Genomic DNA, 17,764 nt, shown 5'->3' with positions numbered 1-17,764 from the left:
TGCGTTCTTCCAGCTGTATATTTTTAGAAAGGGCCAGCGATCCTTAAATAAATGATGTTATACTTAAACAAGAGCCAAATAAATGGTAAAAATCGTCAACGAGGAAGTAGGAAATCAAAGTCAAAGCATGCTTCCCGATAAGGCAGAAACTGTCAGCTTTTCACGAAGGTTTTTGAGAGATCTTTTCCGGCGACTTACTTGGAGTTTTTCCAGAAGGTTGTTGATCAATCTAGAATATGTGATGTCATAGAACACGTAGGAGTCAAGAATCATCCAGAAACTTGTCAAGACGAAGTCGTTCCTTGTCCAAGAAGGAAGCTTCAGAGACAGAAATTGAATCCTAGTCAAAACAGGACAGTTTGGCAGAAATCTTCTATGGACGGATTTCTAGGGAATTTTTGGAAGGTTATTGATGCTGCAAATATCAAGGAGAGTCCTAGAATGATTCCTCAATATTTTGGCAAGATTACTAAGGCTTAAAAATCATTTAATTGTGCACCAATTAAAGAAATCCTCAAGCAACTAGGGGAGGCTTTCAAAGCAGAGTTGAAGAAGGAAACTTGGGCTGTGCTCCTCATAAATATAAAGCTTCTGCGAACGTGAAAAAGACGACGCCTTTCACCTTCTCTTCTATCTCTCTTTCTTATTCATCCGCCATCATCTTTTTCTTCTTTTTCTCTATTTGTTTTATTTTGCTTTTCAAAACAATGTGTAACTAACATTCTTTTTGTTAGGGGCGAGGTTTGAAGCCCCAATTATGTAGAACATATGTTTGTTTAAATCTAGTTTCTTGATCTTTGGTGTGAATTTGTTGTTTATTTCCGCTTGATTGAAAACTTTTATGTGTTTATGTTCTTTGGGTCGACACTTAGGATATATGCATGTAATTGGAGCTAGGTTTAGAAAATAATTCACCTAATCGTCTTGTTTTCTAATCCACAAGTATGCAAGGCTTTGGTGATAACGCTAAAAGGAAGCGCATAATTTAACCCTGAAAATATCGTTAGTAGTACAACCAAATAGGGATCGTTCTATTCCGGGGATTGAGGGTACACCTGTCATTGTCAAACAATTAAACAATTAAAATTAAAACAAAGTATAATATTCACAAAGATATTTACAATTATAAACATTGTACACGAAAAAGGTGGATTTTGTTTTTGGTTTTTCGAAAATAAACTAAGTTAAGAAAACAAATAAAACACAAAAAACATAAAAACACAAATGGAATGAGAGAACAAAGATCAAAACCGAAACTATGATTAAAATCGATTCAAACCCTAATATTGTTCATCTAAGTCATGAGAAAGGAGTTGATCATGTGAAACATTCGAAAGCAAATGATTTCCCATATTTTACTTTTCAATGCTAATTAACCTAAGTGAAAGCACCTAGATTAATCCTATCAAACATGTAATCAAACCCTAGAAAGCTAGTCAATCATGACATGTTTAACCCATTAGACATAGAGAAAGGCTATCAACTCAAGTGTACAACTTAGTTATGGAAAAGTCCACCTAATTGCAATTCTCTTTAATTAAATTCGATTTTTGCTCAAAACCTTTACTACTTTTGATTCAAGTTTACACAAAACGAAAAGTTGATTTCATGTTCTTAAACCTAGCACCATTATATCAAAACCCTAAGTGTTTGCAACCACATAAGATTAAAATACAAAAGTTATCTATAATGCAAATTTAATTAAACAAACCCACATAAGCAACTCTTGAATCACAATATATGAATCTGAAAATTCTCAATTAATCATAAAAATTCCAGAAATTAATATTTGTTCAAACATATATGTCAACTAGAACAAAACCAACGAAATCAAACAAGGTTACAAAGAAAGAGGTTGAATTACACCGTGAGATGGAGATGGGGATGAAAGGTAAAACGTATGGAGTCTTGAATCTCGAAAGCAAGCTTCAAGGTGGAGAGTGGATGGTGATGCTCACGGCTTGGTTCTTCTTCTTCTTCTTCCTTGCTTGAACTTCGTGGCTTGCTCTAGAGGATGGAAGAACTCACGGCTATGCTAAGGACTTTTGTGATTTTTTCTAAAGTGTAAATTGTATGGGAGAGGAGCTCTTTTCAACGTCAAAGAGGTGGGTATATATAGGAGCACGGCTAGGGTTCACAAAGCAATCAGAAATTTCCACATAGCTTCCACCAATGAGAATTCGCCAAGTAAGCTTTGTGATGTAGTCCAACCAATCATAGAATGCCAAGTAATCCGTGTGATGTGTTCCAACCAATCAAAATTCTCTAAAATACCTCCCTAATATTTAATTGCCGAATTATGGAAGAACTCACGGCTATGCTAAGGACTTTTGTGATTTTTTCTAAAGTGTAAATTGTATGGGAGAGGAGCTCTTTTCAACGTCAAAGAGGTGGGTATATATAGGAGCACGGCTAGGGTTCACAAAGCAATCAGAAATTTCCACATAGCTTCCACCAATGAGAATTCGCCAAGTAAGCTTTGTGATGTAGTCCAACCAATCATAGAATGCCAAGTAATCCGTGTGATGTGTTCCAACCAATCAAAATTCTCTAAAATACCTCCCTAATATTTAATTGCCGAATTTCCTTGGAATTATTCTGATTTTCTTCATGAATTTCGGCTAATATTCCTTTAGGGAATTTAGGGATGCACCTAGACACGTTTTCAGCTTTTCTTGGTCTCCACCTTTTTCTCTTTCCTTTTATTTCTCCCTTGAATCTCTCTTGGCGTTATCTCCTTGATTATTTCTGATTTTCACATTGGCAATCACACCAAATTATTCCTCCAACAATATTTCCTTCCCATAAAAGTCTCCCAAGAAAATCTCTCCTTGAAATCCTCAATCAATCATCTTTAATTCCCATGTTGTCACCTTGTTTTTCTCCTTAAGTATTACACGGCAAATTTAATCCCCAAGGAAAATATATTTTCCTTTTTAAAAACTCTTCCTTGATTTCCTCTTGCTTTGGACGGCAAAACTCTTAAGTCTCCACATTTTTCTCTTGACGTCACAAAACCCTAGTTTACATGGGCTTTATCCACTTTTGCCGAAAGTCCATCTTGCTTGATAATTCTTGGGCCTTCTTGCGTCCTCTTCAAGCCTTGATGTCTCCAACGTCATGTCCATCATAATTTCGATCACACATCTCAATGGGCTTCAGAGTTTTGCTTCACACAGTTTCCTCTTTCGAACAGGATTTCCTGGTTGGACCAGGAAAGCTTCATTTCTTCATTTCTGCTCAATTGTGTGGTCCTTTGCATCTCATTTTTGCTCCCCTTGGTGTTCGCAAGCTCCTCTTTCCATTTGTGAGTTCATTTCCACTTTTTAGCTCCGAGGTCCTGAAAATAGAAACTATCAATAAAAATAGAAACTTTCCTAAAATGAAAAATGGCAACTTTCCTAAATTGAAAATGGGAAACTTTCTAAAAATGAAAAATAGAAACTACCGAAAATGGAAACTTTCTACAAATAGGAACTTTCCCAATCGAAGAATAGAAACTTTCCTAAACAGAGTTTTATTAAGGGAATAACGCAATAAATGTAAGGAAATGCAGTTAAAACGTCGCATTAAAATGCTCCTATCAAATTCCCCCACACTTAGCTTTTGCTAATCCCTTAGCAAAATCACACAAAGACACATACTAAGACTCAACAAAAATTTAAAGACTCAAACAAATACAATGACTCTATTGCCCTTCAACTTTTTGTCTCAGCAATCTCTTACTTTCACAACACCAAGATTAGCACTCAACCAAGAATCAATGTTTAAGCATTCAAGAGTTAATTAAGACATATAATCCGCACATACATAAGTAAGACTTGGTTGTAACAATGGTGATGGGGTTAAGCTTAGCATGCTTCAGACAAATATGATTCAAATCTCACAAAGTATATCCCTCTTTCTTCTCTCAGATCATGGCAATGCTTAAAAGCTTATAATCACTCAAGTATATGTGAGAGAACATATTTTAAGGCAATCAAATAGCTCACATATATAAGAAACGAAAAGCACTTTGTGAATATAACTTTCTTTCAAAAGATCTCATGAAGGATACCAACTACTTGCACGAATGGACTGCCATAGGTTCAACTCTTGTAACTCATCTCCACATCAAGGGCTGTCCCCTCTTAAGGATCAAGAAGGTTTTCTCAAGGGTTGTAATGGGGCCAAGGCTCAAGGTTTAAAGAAATGAAAGGTAAGGATTTATCAAAATGTCCTAAAAACCTAGCAGAGCTCATATAAGTGTAGAGACCTCGAAATATTCTACCAAGGTATTGCAAAAACGTCACTTTCCCCTAGAGGTAACATAAAAGGGCCAAATGTCTTCATGTTGGGCCCAATCTTCAATGTAAACTTCCCTTGAACTCTAGTGAAATGGACAAAGGCCAAATTTTTCTGTAGTGGGCCTTCAATTCAAAGCAAACTCCAAAATCACTAAGTAGGGGGGACTAAATCCATAAATATTCTTTCTTTTCTTTTCTAGCCGTGTACATTTTTTCTTTTCTTTTCATTTTTCACGGCTTTCTCATAATTTTTTTTCTTTCCATGGACAAGTCTACCCCCACACTTGAACTTTCACCTCTTCTCAATCTTCCTCCTTAGCGCCAAACCCATGTAGTATGTCTCAAAAGATAGCTCCACTAAGTTCTTAGAACAAAGGGTAGGGTTGTAACTATACTAAGCTTCATGGTTAAGGATTTTAAGGGTGATGCACAAAAAGGCTTAATGTAGGCTCAAAGGGGCTTATCTAGGGGGGTCCCACGACGGGCACAAATAGGGACACAAGTTTATATGGCAATGGTGGTAATTCCTAGGGTGCCTCTATCCTTTCCAGAATCAGGGCCATGTATTGATAAAAGTCTCAACAAGCACAAGAGCGAATTCTAGCATTCTCTAGTCCATTAAACTTAATCTATGACAAGCAATCAATCAAGATGAAAGAATAATGAGATCATCAAAACATCGCCAAGAAATTAAGAATATATATTTTTCATTTTCACTCCAAGAAAAAGGGACATGGGCTCAAATATCTCACATTGGCTTTTATGAATCAAAACTCATCTTAACATGCTCATATTCTGTACCAAGGTCACGAAATCCATATCCACTACACATGCACACATTTTTCATATATCTCAATTAACCAAAAGCAAGACACTGAATGAAATAGTAGAGCTTTTATTCTAGCCAAAAATACATGTGAAAACTAATTACTATGTAATTATGCATAACCAAGAACATCTTATTCTTTGTCACAGTATTTAGATACTAATTAATGAGTTGTTCAAGAGTAATCTCTGGTAGTCTAGAGGAATTTGCAAGTTTGGATGATAACACTTGAGAAACCATTTGCATTGTTGGCCTGGATTCTGGATGAGAATGTTTGCACGCAATTGCTAGCCATGCAATTCTTATCAGTTCATTCTCATTATTTGGTGTCGGAGGGGCGAGGCGTTGGTCGAAAAAATCCTTCAGCAATATGTCTCCGTTGGCGGATGGTGTCGAAAAGGAGGACACGAAATCAGCCAGCTGCTTTCCCATTATCACTTCCAATGCCAGCACCCCAAAGCTATAAACATCACATTTCTCGGTTACCTTCATTGTGTAAGCAAGCTCTGCCAAAAACATTGAGGAACAGAAAATCATTAATATGTAGAGAAAGTATAAAAGTTCAAGAACATTTCTTTCAGCAAATTTGTTACCTGGTGCTATATATCCATATGTACCTGCGCGGGCAGTCCAATTCGATGAGTCTGGATTTAAAAGCTTAGCGGTGCCAAAGTCTGAAACAACAGGCTCATAATCGTAATCTAGCAGTATGTTGTTGCTTGATATGTCTCGATGCACAATAGGGGGAGAGCAATCATGATGCATATAGGACAGGGCGTGAGCTACACCTTTCACAATCCTCACCCTTGTGCTCCAGTCCAGTTTGTTAGCTTCGTATTCTTTGCTCAACATTGAAGCAAGGCTACCCTTTTCTAGGTAGTCATAGACCAAAAACGAATGACGGGCGTGTAGACAGAAACCATGAAGTTTCACAATGTTTCGGTGTCGTATCTCCATTAGTGCCCTTATTTCGTTAACAAATTCCTTCTGAGACGACTCCTCACCATCAAGTATTGGGTGGAATTTCTTCACTGCAACTATGGTACCTGATAGTAGTAGCTCTACCTTGTAGACACTTCCAGATCCTCCTTTTCCGATGCAATATACAGCATCGAAACCATTGGTTGCCTTGATAATTTCTCCATACATTCGTCTCCCATCAAATTCAGACATTAAAAAAAAAAATTGGTGCTGCACATTGTTCTGCCCGCTCTCCTGCTCCTTTTTTCTTTTTTTTCTAACCATGGAAATTCCAAGGAAGTTAAGTACAAGAAAAAGTGTTCCCAAAATAGGGAAAATAATTAAAAACATGAGCCTTCGATCTATTTTTGAGGTATGCTCATTATCCATGGAAGGAATATTGCAGGGTTGAAGTTTTGCAACATTGCCACACAGTCCTTCATTGCCTTCCAAAGGAGCATCTTGAAATGCTTTGTTGTTGGGGACAGGACCCTGCAACTGGTTGTAGGATAAGTCGATTTGAACCAAGCTATGCATTTCTTTGAAATTTGTCGGAATGGGACCAGAAAGATTGTTGTGGGAAAGATTTAGAATCTCCAAGCTTTGCATTTTGCTCATTTCTGCTGGTATCTTATCCTCCAGTGAATTATGACTCAAGTCTAGCTCAGACAGGTGAACTAAACTGCTCAATTGAATTGGAATTTCTTGGCAGAACTTATTGTTGCTCAAATTCAAGTGGTGTAATTTGGACAAGTCACCTAAAATGCTTGGAATTGAGTCATTGAATTTGTTGGTGGACATGTCAAGATATTCAAGATCCATCAATGTTTTTAAGCCTGATGGTATGTGACCCCAAAGTTGATTGTTATTCAATATCAGATCCAGCAAAGCTGTTAACCTCCCAATCTCATTTGGAATCACCCCAACTAAACGATTTGAGGAAAGATCAAGTCTATGAATTTGGGTTGCATTGCCGAGCTCAGGTGGTATGCTACCAGTAAGGTTGTTTCTTGCAATTCTTAGGGTTGCTAACTGAGGACATTGCCCCCACATGGGTGAGATTTCACCGTAGAAGTTGTTGTGGCTAATATCTATATATTGAAGATTTGGATAGGCACCAAAGACTTCTGATATATTGCCTGTCAAATTGTTCCCTTCAAAATGGACTCTCAGTAAGCTCTTGCAAGTTTTCAAGGTTTTGGGGATTGGACCTACCAAATGGTTGTTGTTTACAGAAAAATTTTGCAGAGATTTACCACTGCAAATATATTGGGGTAAATGACCAGAAAAACTATTAGTATCTAAGAAGAGACCCTTCAACTTCCTGAGATTCCCAATCTCTTGGGGGATGGGGCCAGAAAGTTGGTTATCACGAAGGAATAAAAATTCTAAGTTACTCAAGTCACCAACTGAAGCGGGAATGGAACCACTGAGTTGATTCTCCTCCAACTGTAGGTCTACAAGAGAAATCAGGTACCCAAGCTCTTTAGGAATGATTCCGGATAGGTTATTTTGGTAGAGATATAGATGGGTAAGGTTTGTGAGATCACCTAGAGATGGAGGGATTGAGCCAGAAAGATTGTTTGTTTGAAAACATAATTGAATTAGAGACTTCATATTTCCTATTTCCGGAGGAATAGAGCCCGAAAGACCATTCGAGTACAAGTACAAATAAGTTAGCTTTTTTAAGTTTCCAAAATGCGGAGGGATGAGACCTGTTAACTTGTTGGATTGCATCTGGAGCTCAACCAAATTAGAAAGTTTTCCCATTTCTGGAGGAATGTAACCAGAAAGTTGATTTTCTTGAAGATACAAAAGAGTAAGGTTGCTCAAATTACCCAGAGAAACAGGAATAGCACCAGAAAGGTTATTACTATAGAGATACAAAGAAGTCAGGTTACTCAAATTACCCAAAGAAGCAGGAATTAGACCTTCTAGACTGTTGATGTACAGAGCAAGCTCAGAAAGAAACTTAAGCTGCCCTATTTCTTGAGGAATTGAGCCATTTAACTGGTTTTCATTTAGATGCAAGACCTGAAGATTTGCCAGAAGACCAATTTCTGGTGGGATTTTCCCAGACAACAGATTACGAGATAGATCAAGATAGGTGAGTTTGGAGAGGAAACTAATCTGAGGTGGGATGGAATCGAAGAGTTCATTAAAGCTAAGGTCAATATATTCAAGGTTAGGGAAGGAAAGGAACGAAAATCCATGCAGCGTACCTTGAATACCAGAATTTGTGAGGTTTATGTTGTTGACACTTCCAGCAGGATTGCATGAAATACCATTCCAACGATTGCATGGGCTTCCATTTTCTTTTGGATGGGTGGAATTGATGGGAAAGTAAGTCCAGGAGGTCAAATTATTTTGAGTTTGGTTTTGAAAGTTGGCTTTCCATTTGAGAAGAGCCTCTGCTTCAGCTGAACTAGTAGAAGCAAAAGCAATGTTTGGTAATGAAACTAGCTGGACATACAAAGTAAAGCATGCTAGAGAACAAACTTTATGGGAAAAAGTTAACGATCCCATGGTTTTGTATGTGTTACAAATAGAGAACAACCTTCTATCTGTTCTGGTCTTTATTTATGGTGCTCCGGATGGCTACATTTCCTACTGTTCTTCATAAACCTTAGTTCAGAATTCAGACTTGAAAAGTCTATTTTAACTTCTTCTTTGTTGATTATGATGGTTTTGGTTTCAGACTTGGAGTTTTAGTTTAGTCTTTGCATGTTATCTTTATTTGAATTGAAGTGTGAGTTGGAAATTTTGCATTTCTCTTGAACTCAAAATTAATTGATAGGAACAATTCTTTTTTGGTGTTTAATAAGGGTTTCCTTCATATGAGAATGGCCAAGTGAGCTTAAACATATAAATGTTGCTACTCCCGTCGTAAAGCTTGTCTCTCCTTAAATTATTTACTTTTGGACTAGTGGAAGAAATAGATGGCAATAGTGCTAAGTCCATGACGTCCTTTCCATATGAGAATAGCCTTTGCTTTACTAGAACTTGCAGAGGCAAAGGAAACCTTCATTGATGAAACCAGCAGAGCCTAAAACATGTGGCAAGCCAGAGCAAACTACATCATGCTATCATATATAGTTTTCGGTAGTGATTTATGTTTTCTGCATGTGCTATAGTACTTCACTTCAGGTAGAGGATCCGAGTAATGTGATTTTGAATGAAATTATTGAATTGAAAATTAACTTGTAAAGCTGCAACACAGTAATGGAACTAGCTTTTTCATGATAGTAAGGGTACTAGCAGGAGAAAAGGCTTTTTTTTTTAAAAAAAAAAAAATTAAAGAAAAAACAAATTAGACGAATAAGCCTCTACGAAACCTAACGTTCAAATAATTATCAATAAGATTACATTGGACATAGCAAATTTCGTGTCCATGGAAGTTGAGGAAATCTTGTGGCTCATTTCTTTGCACATTAATTCTCGAACGGGTTGAGGAAATCTTGTGGCTTTAGTTTAATGGCCGGAGTCAAGTTTGATGGCTTTAGTTTGACAAAAGAATTCTTACATGATTCATTCAACTTGGAGAGATGATGAAAGTTCATGGCAGCTGCTTCTAATTCATTCAACTCTTTTCCGTTCTCTGTATACATTTCCGCATGGAATCCGTTGGCTCTGATATCTTTAAAGCTCAATAAGGTTTGATTTGCCTTGGAAGTGTAGAGAGCTTCTGCAACATTAATCAAGGTGCCATTTGGCAAGAGGAATTGGGCCATTCCATGTCCTTAAACCAATCCGGTTGGCCCAGCCATCATAGTCACAGAGGAAAGTGTAGGTAACATCACCAAGAATAATTACCTATGGCGGAGAATTGTGTGCGTAGTCGCACTATCCACAAGACATTGTAGTTCTTCATAATCCATTCCTAAAAAGAAAAAGCTCATAATTAAAAAGGAGTCATAATGAAAAGAACTCAACTTTTATTAATAAGCCAACAGAATCACATCATTGTCTCTTTTAACCAAAGAAAATCTAATCCAATGAACTAGCTAATGAAAAACAATGGCAGTCGTCTAACTTCTTTCGGAAACTCCAAAATAGATGTGACCAGGTGAGTAGAGAGATGTCGGTGGAGCAAGGCTCGCTTAATTACCACTAATCTCAAAACCTTCCTAGACAGCAGACTTACTTTGGATTAGCCTAGTTTGAAGAAAGACTAAACCATATGCATGCATTGGCATTTACTACAAAAATAATATGGCAATTGCCTACATCTCTTTAAAAAATAAAAGACTTAAAAAAAATCACCAGCCTCTTGATCTTGGCCTTTGAAGTCTTCCACCCTTAGATCGAGATCGCCATCTTGACCTTCTTGCTCCATGTAGTTACCTTCCCTTGCTTTACGATACATCTTGTACGCATTTGCAATATTTTGGGATGCTTTACACACTTTGGCCCAATGTTTGGACGCTCCACACTGAAGACAAGCATCATTATGGTCAGGCTCCCTTAATCGAGGCGCTTTAGGGGCGCGATTAGGACAGCTATTAACCATGGTGGCGTCACCACCATAGCCAGAGGCTCGACCTCCCTCTCTTTTCACACGTTAACCTCCACGGTTCAGTGGCACGCGTATCTTGGGGTTTCCTTCCTCTTTGGGGCGAGAATATGGACAAGAACGTCCAGAATTGTCCCTTTCCTTAGGGTTTCGCTCCTTGCGCCCTCCCTTAAGGGCGCAACTATAGTTAGACTCCGGAATACACTTGGTTCCCATGGGTCTAGAGTTATAGTTCTTCACAAGGATGTTGTTGTGCTTTTCAGCTACATTCATGGCTCCAATCAGCTCATGAAACCTTGTGATGCTTCCGGCATTGACATTAATCTGATAGTTCTTTGTGATCATTAATGCAGAGATGGGGAAGCTAGAGAGAGTCTTCTCGATCAACATCGTATCAGTGATGTTCTTTCCACAAGACTCCATCAAAGACTTGATACCAAGGGCTTTCAAATTGTAGTCAAGTACAGACTTGAAATCATAGAAGCGGAGACAGTTCCATCTCACTTCTAAGTTAGGAAGCAGGGAGTCACAAAAGTTGCCAAATCGCTCTTCAAGTTCTTCCCATAGTTTTCTAGGGTCCTCTTCATTAAGGTACTCGTTTTGGAGCGCGTCATTCATGTGACATGTCATGAGAATAATGGCTTTTGCTTGGTTTGCCTCCAAATTAGCTCTATTCGCTTCCAAAGCGGTAGCTTGTACAGGAGTAAGCACATTCTGACTTGGCTACTCATTTGGCCTTAAGATGTTGGCACACATCACAGACCCAATTGTGGTATCATGCGCCTGTTGTCTCCAATGGAGCAAAGTCCAACTTGTTCAGGTTACTCATCCTGAAAAACAATAAGAAAAGATTCAAAAGAAAGTTAGTTTCGGAGCGAAAAAAGCTACCACGAAACAATAATTATTTTTTAGCATAGTCACTCCTAAGAAATTCGATTCCAAGAGGTATTGGATTAGATGGAAACAATGATGTTTGTGGCTGTGATGTTTGTGGTCGATCATTTCTTCTCAACAAACTCTAAGTTTGAAGGATTCTATAAGCTCCAAGTTTGGAGTGAGCACGAACCACCACAGTTTAGCTTAGGTCTCCCCTATGAAGAAGAAATGGGGGTGGAAGAAGGGAGGTTGCAAGTCCGCGAGAAAAAGAATAAAAACTTTAAAAACAAGAACTTTTAGTAAAAAATTACCTTGAAATAGGTCGCCGGAAAAATTTGGCCGGAAAGTCGCCTATGGTTGGAGGTGGTGGTCGCTGGCCGGAGGTTGCCAGTAGGTGGCCGAAAACTTGTGCAAATGCTGCTGGCAAGGCTAAACGTGTGCAAGGCTGTGCAGGACTTGTACGAGAGGCGTGCGAGGGCTGCGGAAAGATGTCGAGGCAAGGCTATCGATTTGTCGATGGCTGTCAGCAGGGGTTGTGGCGACCAGAGTGGGTATACCACAGCGCCGTAATATTAAGCCAATAGGAGCTTGATACGGCGTAGACGTACCGTAGACCTACCAACTTAATACAACAAGGCCTTTTGAAAATGCAAATGGGCTTGGGCTGCTCCTATTTCATTTTTCTCTTAATTTGCCTCAAGCCCAATCCGAAAATACATCTTTAAACATCCTTATTTCTCCGGTACTTCACCGAATCCTTTCCGGAAAATTTTTCGGGCTTGTCCTCAGCCTCGATACTTTAAAAATAGTTTCCTAGACCCAAATTGGATTTTCTCTAAATTCTTAATCCTTTAAAATGGCCTCAAAGTCTTAACCTAAGCGCGAATACTTTTGTACCTTATGAATACGTAGTTTCATACGTTATGCGACAAATTAAAATAAATAAGAAAAAGTACGGGGGTCTACACGTAGGCAGGCGAGGCTAACACGCGCGAGGGATGAACAAAGGATGTGCGAGGCTGCTGTGTAGGGGCTGTCGGTAGCAAGGCTAACGCTTGCGCTGGCGAGGCTAATGTTAGGGCAAGCGAGGCTAATGCTGTCGGTGGAGGGGCGTAGGGGCTCGCGCGAAGGCAGGCGAGGCTAACATGGCGAGGCTAACGGGGCCGTTTCAGGAACTTCCAACGGCCGGTTCAGGGTGATTCCGGCAAGTTCTGGTGGTTTCGCCGCCGGTTCTGGGCTTCTTGAATCGAGGGCTTCGATGTGTGCGGCGGTGGTTGCTAGGGTTTGAAGGCTACAAAATTAGGGTTTCAGGGTTAGAGCTTCGTGCTGATAACGTGTTTAAGGAAAACTATATTGGGAGAGAAATTACTGTGCTTTCATTGATAATAGGGCCCTCTTTATATAGAGGATTACAAGCATAGAATCAGAGTTGTACATGGAAACATAATCGTACAATGATTGAATATCTACGAATATATCTGAGAATATCTCTAATACAAACCCTATTACAACTTGCACAAGTAACCTAGAGTTTGGGCCAGACACATATTCTGGATATACTTGAACAAAAACTTTAATATATTTTAGTTTTTAATTGGTATAAATTAAATGATAGATTCTCATTTAAAATTTTCTTTTTTAATTAGATATGTCATATAAGGATATTTTTGGAAAGAGAAATGATCAGTTAGATAAGAAAATTTAATAATTGAAATTAACATGTAGGGTGTATTGAGCAAGTAGGGTGAACAAAAAAAAAACAAATTAGAGACGGATGAGCCTCTACGACACCTAATGTTCAAATAATTATCAAATAAAATTACATTAGACATAGCAAATTTCGTGTCCATGGAAGTTGAGGAAATCTTGTGGCTCAGTTCTCGAACGTGTTGAAGAAATCTTGTGGCTTTAGTTTAATGGCTAGAATCAAGTTTGATGGCCTTAGTTTGACAGAAGAATTCTTACATGATTCATTCAACTTGGAGAGATGATAAAACTCCATGGAAGTTGCTTCTAATTAAAGCGACAAATCAATAGGTATGATCACCACTTGGAAAATAAGACTTTTTGTTCCGTCAATATAAGTGCATCGACGTACACTTGCACCAACATAAATAGATGGTTAGATTACATTAAATACACTTTTGAGTTATTAAAAAAATATTGATTATAAATATCAAGAGTTGAGATCATCTTATAAGTGTTGGGTCATTTGAACCATCGGTGCATAGAAGAATTTTCGTTCAATTTAATCTAAATTTCGAAACGTTTCTTAATGCCTGAACCATCTAACTTTGTATATAGAGTTTTGAGTTTTTGTTCCTAATAGGACGTAATCTTGTAGAAAAAAATAAAGACACCATCATTCCGACCCAATAAGCTAATGATTATTTCTGCAAACAATCATTCAATTGGAGAGATCTTCAACCATTTGGTTAGCATAATTATCGTTTTAATTTTATCCGACAAACACTATAGTGAAAATATTAATATAGTATAGTGTTTGTTTATAAATTTTAGATCGAACAGATTACCAACTGATGTATGAATTTGCTGATTTTTTGCGAGGATAATCCTTGAAATGAAACCAAAAAGATGCTATATATGGTATAAGAAAATTCATTAGAGACATATCATGTAATGAGAAATTCAAGGGTAGGGCATATGTGCGATGTGATTGGTATGCCCAGCCATTTATGTTTCTCCATCTCCTAATTGTATTCCAAAACTACCCCCGTTTTATTATAATTAAATTCCCTGAACATACCCCACTACCCCTGCATGAACAATGATTGGATAGGCGTACCAGCCACGAGGTCGTCTGCCCTATCTATAAGAATGAGCAAAGAAAGTTCAACCTTTAACCATGTGAAACGCGTCCATTCTCATTAATTTGATAGTAAATGACTAGACATCTGAATAGGTTAGATGTTCAAATTTCTTCGCATGCAACTGAGCTGAGAAAATTCAACCTCTAACCATTTCCATTCTCATTAGTTTTGATAGCAACTTTGCTGAGAAAGTTCAACCTCTAACAATTTTCATTCTCATTAATTTGATTGCAACTGAGAAGACATCGATCTGAATGGGTCCTCTAACAAGTAGGACTTTCAAATTTCAAATGCAATTGATGTCCTGAGAAAATACTAGTGAATCACAACCTCATTCCAGTGAAATCACATGGCAAGCACATCTTCCACATCCAATGTACCTGAAGTCATTTCAACATTTGTATATATAACTAATTAGTGGAAAGCTGAAAACTTATATTTGTATATGAGCTGATATACATAATGGTCCGCAACAAGGCCAGTGCTGCCCTCTACTGGATTCTCTTAATATTTCTAGTGCTACTCTTCTCTTCCGACATAGCATTTGCCAGAGTTTCACCATTTTCAAAAAACAGTACGTAATTGGTCTTTTTCTTTTATATGTATTTTTGATGGTTTGGTATTATTCCAGTGCTGTCATTACGTATATTTGTTATTGGCTCATTACAGAAGAGAACACCAGGCTGCACTGGCAAATGAAAGCAGATGTAGGGAGTCCTCATGATCCTGGCTCAGGGCAGCACCCTAAGAACACACCTCCACCACCTGACGACGTTGCTTGACCCAACAGTATGTAGGTGATTATTAACATAACAAAAATTTATATAGTTACTGTTAGTGTGTACAGTAGGATAATAGAAAACTATCACTAAGACCAACTCAAACAGCTTCCTCATATTTTGATTTTTCTCTATTTTAGGGAAAAATGAGTCTCTTTTACTCAAACACATTCCCTATAACTATCCTTATTTCAGGGATAGTGAGGAAAAAGAAGAAAAAGATTCTCTAAATTTATAGCAATCTCTAAAATTTTAAGAAATAATAGATTGCAGTAAAATAGGGAATCTGTTCGAGTTGGACATAAAAAATTATGGAAAGCTTTAACTTCTGCTTTCTATAATTATAGAGAAGCTGTTGGAGAAAGCCGTTGGAGTTGCTCTAACAATTAAGTTAGAGATCGAACGGTTATTTTTTCTGCAGTACAAATATGATTTCAATGAATTCTCAAGTTGGCTGCCTTTTTAACTTAAATCTCTTTCAAGCATGTTTGTCTAGAAGAGATATATCATTGCTAATACTCTCTTGCTTCTCTAGGTTATCTCGATCCCAGCCGTATGTGGAATTGTTTCTGCCTTCGTTTGCGATCTTCAAGCTTTTGTTTTTGTACTTCTGGAATTTTTTTTTTTTAATAAGATTGTACTTCTAGGATTTTGGTTTAAGTGTAAGGGGTATCTATCCTTAGGTGTTCAGACATAAAGCAAACATATCATGTATTATTATTATTTTTAAATTAAATAGAAGATTAGGTGATAACAAATCATGTATTATTATAAAAAAGAAAAATAAAACAATGAGTGTGTCACACTATTGGTTCTTTTGGAAGAAATTGCAATTAACTGGGCTCTGCTCAAGTAGTAAGGGAGGGTTAATTGGAAATTGGCCGGATTAGATAGGCTAAGTTAGAGATTCAATTTCCCTCATATCAAAATATATGTAAATATTATATTTGAGGAACGCTCTAGATCTAACCGGTTAGCTTCGCATCAAGAAGCTAAACATCTTTTGGAACAACTTTTAGGTCACATACCGGCATCTTCATCGTTCAGTTTTTAGGTCTCTGTGAGTATACCACTTCTACAAATTTTCAGCTAAATTGATAATTATTTGGATATCGAACTAGATCAAATCAATGTACAAACCAAATTTGAGTGGATCACATATACAAATTTTCAGCCAAATTTGCTTGGTTTCGTATAGCATGAATCTATTTATATAGACGAGGCAAAAGGCAAAAGGTCAATTTTTTTTTTTTTTTTGAATAAAGAACTAGTGCGGCTGCCCTCAAGTCTTAATGAATGAAACTATCGAATACAAAGAATGAGAAATGGAGTCTAAATTCCTGATTATAATAAATGACTTGATACATATTTACGCAAATACACGTATCGTTGTCAAGATAAAGAAATATTATGCCCAAAGTTATCGTACAACGGGGATTAGTGGCTAACCCACAATCCTTGGGTAATCGGAAATAAAGACACTTAGCAAACAAAGAAAAAGAAAAAGAAAATAAATAAAAATGCTACTCTAAGACACCAAGCCTTAGCAATGCTCGGCTTTGGTTTGCACCAAATCCTAATCAAAACTAAGACCTAGTGATGACTATTTACAATGAGATAGAAATTGTCACTGAAAATAGTCATTTGAATTTCTATTAACTAAAGTGCAAGAATTTAAATGAAAATTTTAACTAACAACTAAATTAAATAAAGGAAAAGAAAAGTAAGAAATGAATATAAATAGGGGATTGGTAGTTAGGGATGAATCCTAACCCTAATTCAATGCTCTAGATGCTAATTTAATTTACGTGCAATTTGTTAAAGATGGTAGAGGCCGTACCCAAGGCTCAAGGGTCGAAATTCCCTTTCATGGTATTCCTACTCCGGTTCAAGGGCCGTAGAAACTCACTTGCATTGGCATGAATTAGAGCTGGTTCAATGGTCACTAATTCACATCAAGAGGCCTAGAGATCTAGGAATTAGGCAACCAAGCTCACCATAATTGCGATCAAGCTAATCATGTAGTGAACTATGCTTGTACTTCCCACGAATATTAAATCGGGGTTCTAGCTCTAAAATCTAAGGATTTCATCCCCTAAATTTTAATCTAGACTTATTAAAACACATACCCAAGAGTTGACAATTCCTAAGCATGCATTCTAATCAATTATCACAAAACACAAGCATCCAATAATTAACAAATTCTATACACTACTACACAAAGTGAATTAGACAACAGTCAAAAGCCTGTTGTCTGAATGAAGATGGAGATGTTGTAAACTGGCATGACGTCTGATCTCCCCCATCAGACAACATTCTTTTTTAATTGTCTCTCTGGTCATTCACACAACATGTGTACCTAAATATATGTTGTCTAAATTTACCAAATTTTGATTCATGGCGGTAGTCTGTTGTCGGGTATGAAATCAGACAACAGCTTATTGGTTGGGTGTTGAGTGAAATTCATCAAGCACAACAATCTTTCCAAGGCTGTGTTGTCTGTTAAAAATCTCCAACGACAATAATGTAAGAAATATGATGTGTGAAGTAAAACTCAAACAAGCATTTTTGATTACCTGATGTTGTGTCAAGTGTTGTTCATATATCAACTTGTTCGAAGATGGTGTTGTCTTGCATGAACCGAAGACTACACTTCTAGTTTCCTTATGTTGTCTAAATTTCATTTAAGATAA

The 17,764-nt window shown here is 37.4% G+C and overlaps 1 protein-coding gene and 1 long non-coding RNA gene across 4 annotated transcripts; one reads left to right on the top strand and one right to left on the bottom strand.

The window, feature by feature from the left end:
- Positions 1 to 5,161: 5,161 nt before the first annotated feature.
- Positions 5,162 to 8,607, bottom strand: LOC133722075 (MDIS1-interacting receptor like kinase 2-like). Of its 2 annotated transcripts, none has more exons than XM_062148891.1 (2): positions 5,706 to 8,607; positions 5,162 to 5,618 (listed from the first exon to the last, which is right to left on the bottom strand). In XM_062148891.1, the coding sequence occupies exons 1-2, from the start codon at positions 8,596 to 8,598 to the stop codon at positions 5,272 to 5,274; spliced, it is 3,240 nt and encodes a 1,079-aa protein (XP_062004875.1). In that variant the 5' UTR covers positions 8,599 to 8,607; the 3' UTR covers positions 5,162 to 5,271. The 2 variants fall into 2 exon arrangements, with proteins under 2 accessions (XP_062004875.1, XP_062004876.1); XM_062148892.1 differs by having other exon boundaries at positions 5,730 to 8,607.
- A 5,996-nt stretch (positions 8,608 to 14,603) lies between these two features.
- LOC133720146 (uncharacterized) lies at positions 14,604 to 15,887 on the top strand. 2 transcript variants are annotated; one of them, XR_009851710.1, is made up of 3 exons: positions 14,604 to 14,866; positions 14,962 to 15,085; positions 15,607 to 15,887. It is a non-coding gene; the product is annotated as an uncharacterized LOC133720146 (long non-coding RNA). The 2 variants fall into 2 exon arrangements; XR_009851711.1 differs by having other exon boundaries at positions 14,962 to 15,089.
- Positions 15,888 to 17,764: the final 1,877 nt, after the last annotated feature.

Source organism: Rosa rugosa, chromosome 7 (genome assembly GCF_958449725.1).
Source record: "Rosa rugosa chromosome 7, drRosRugo1.1, whole genome shotgun sequence".
NCBI classification, from domain to species: Eukaryota; Viridiplantae; Streptophyta; class Magnoliopsida; order Rosales; family Rosaceae; genus Rosa; species Rosa rugosa.
This window is presented reverse-complemented; position numbering and strand designations above follow the sequence as displayed.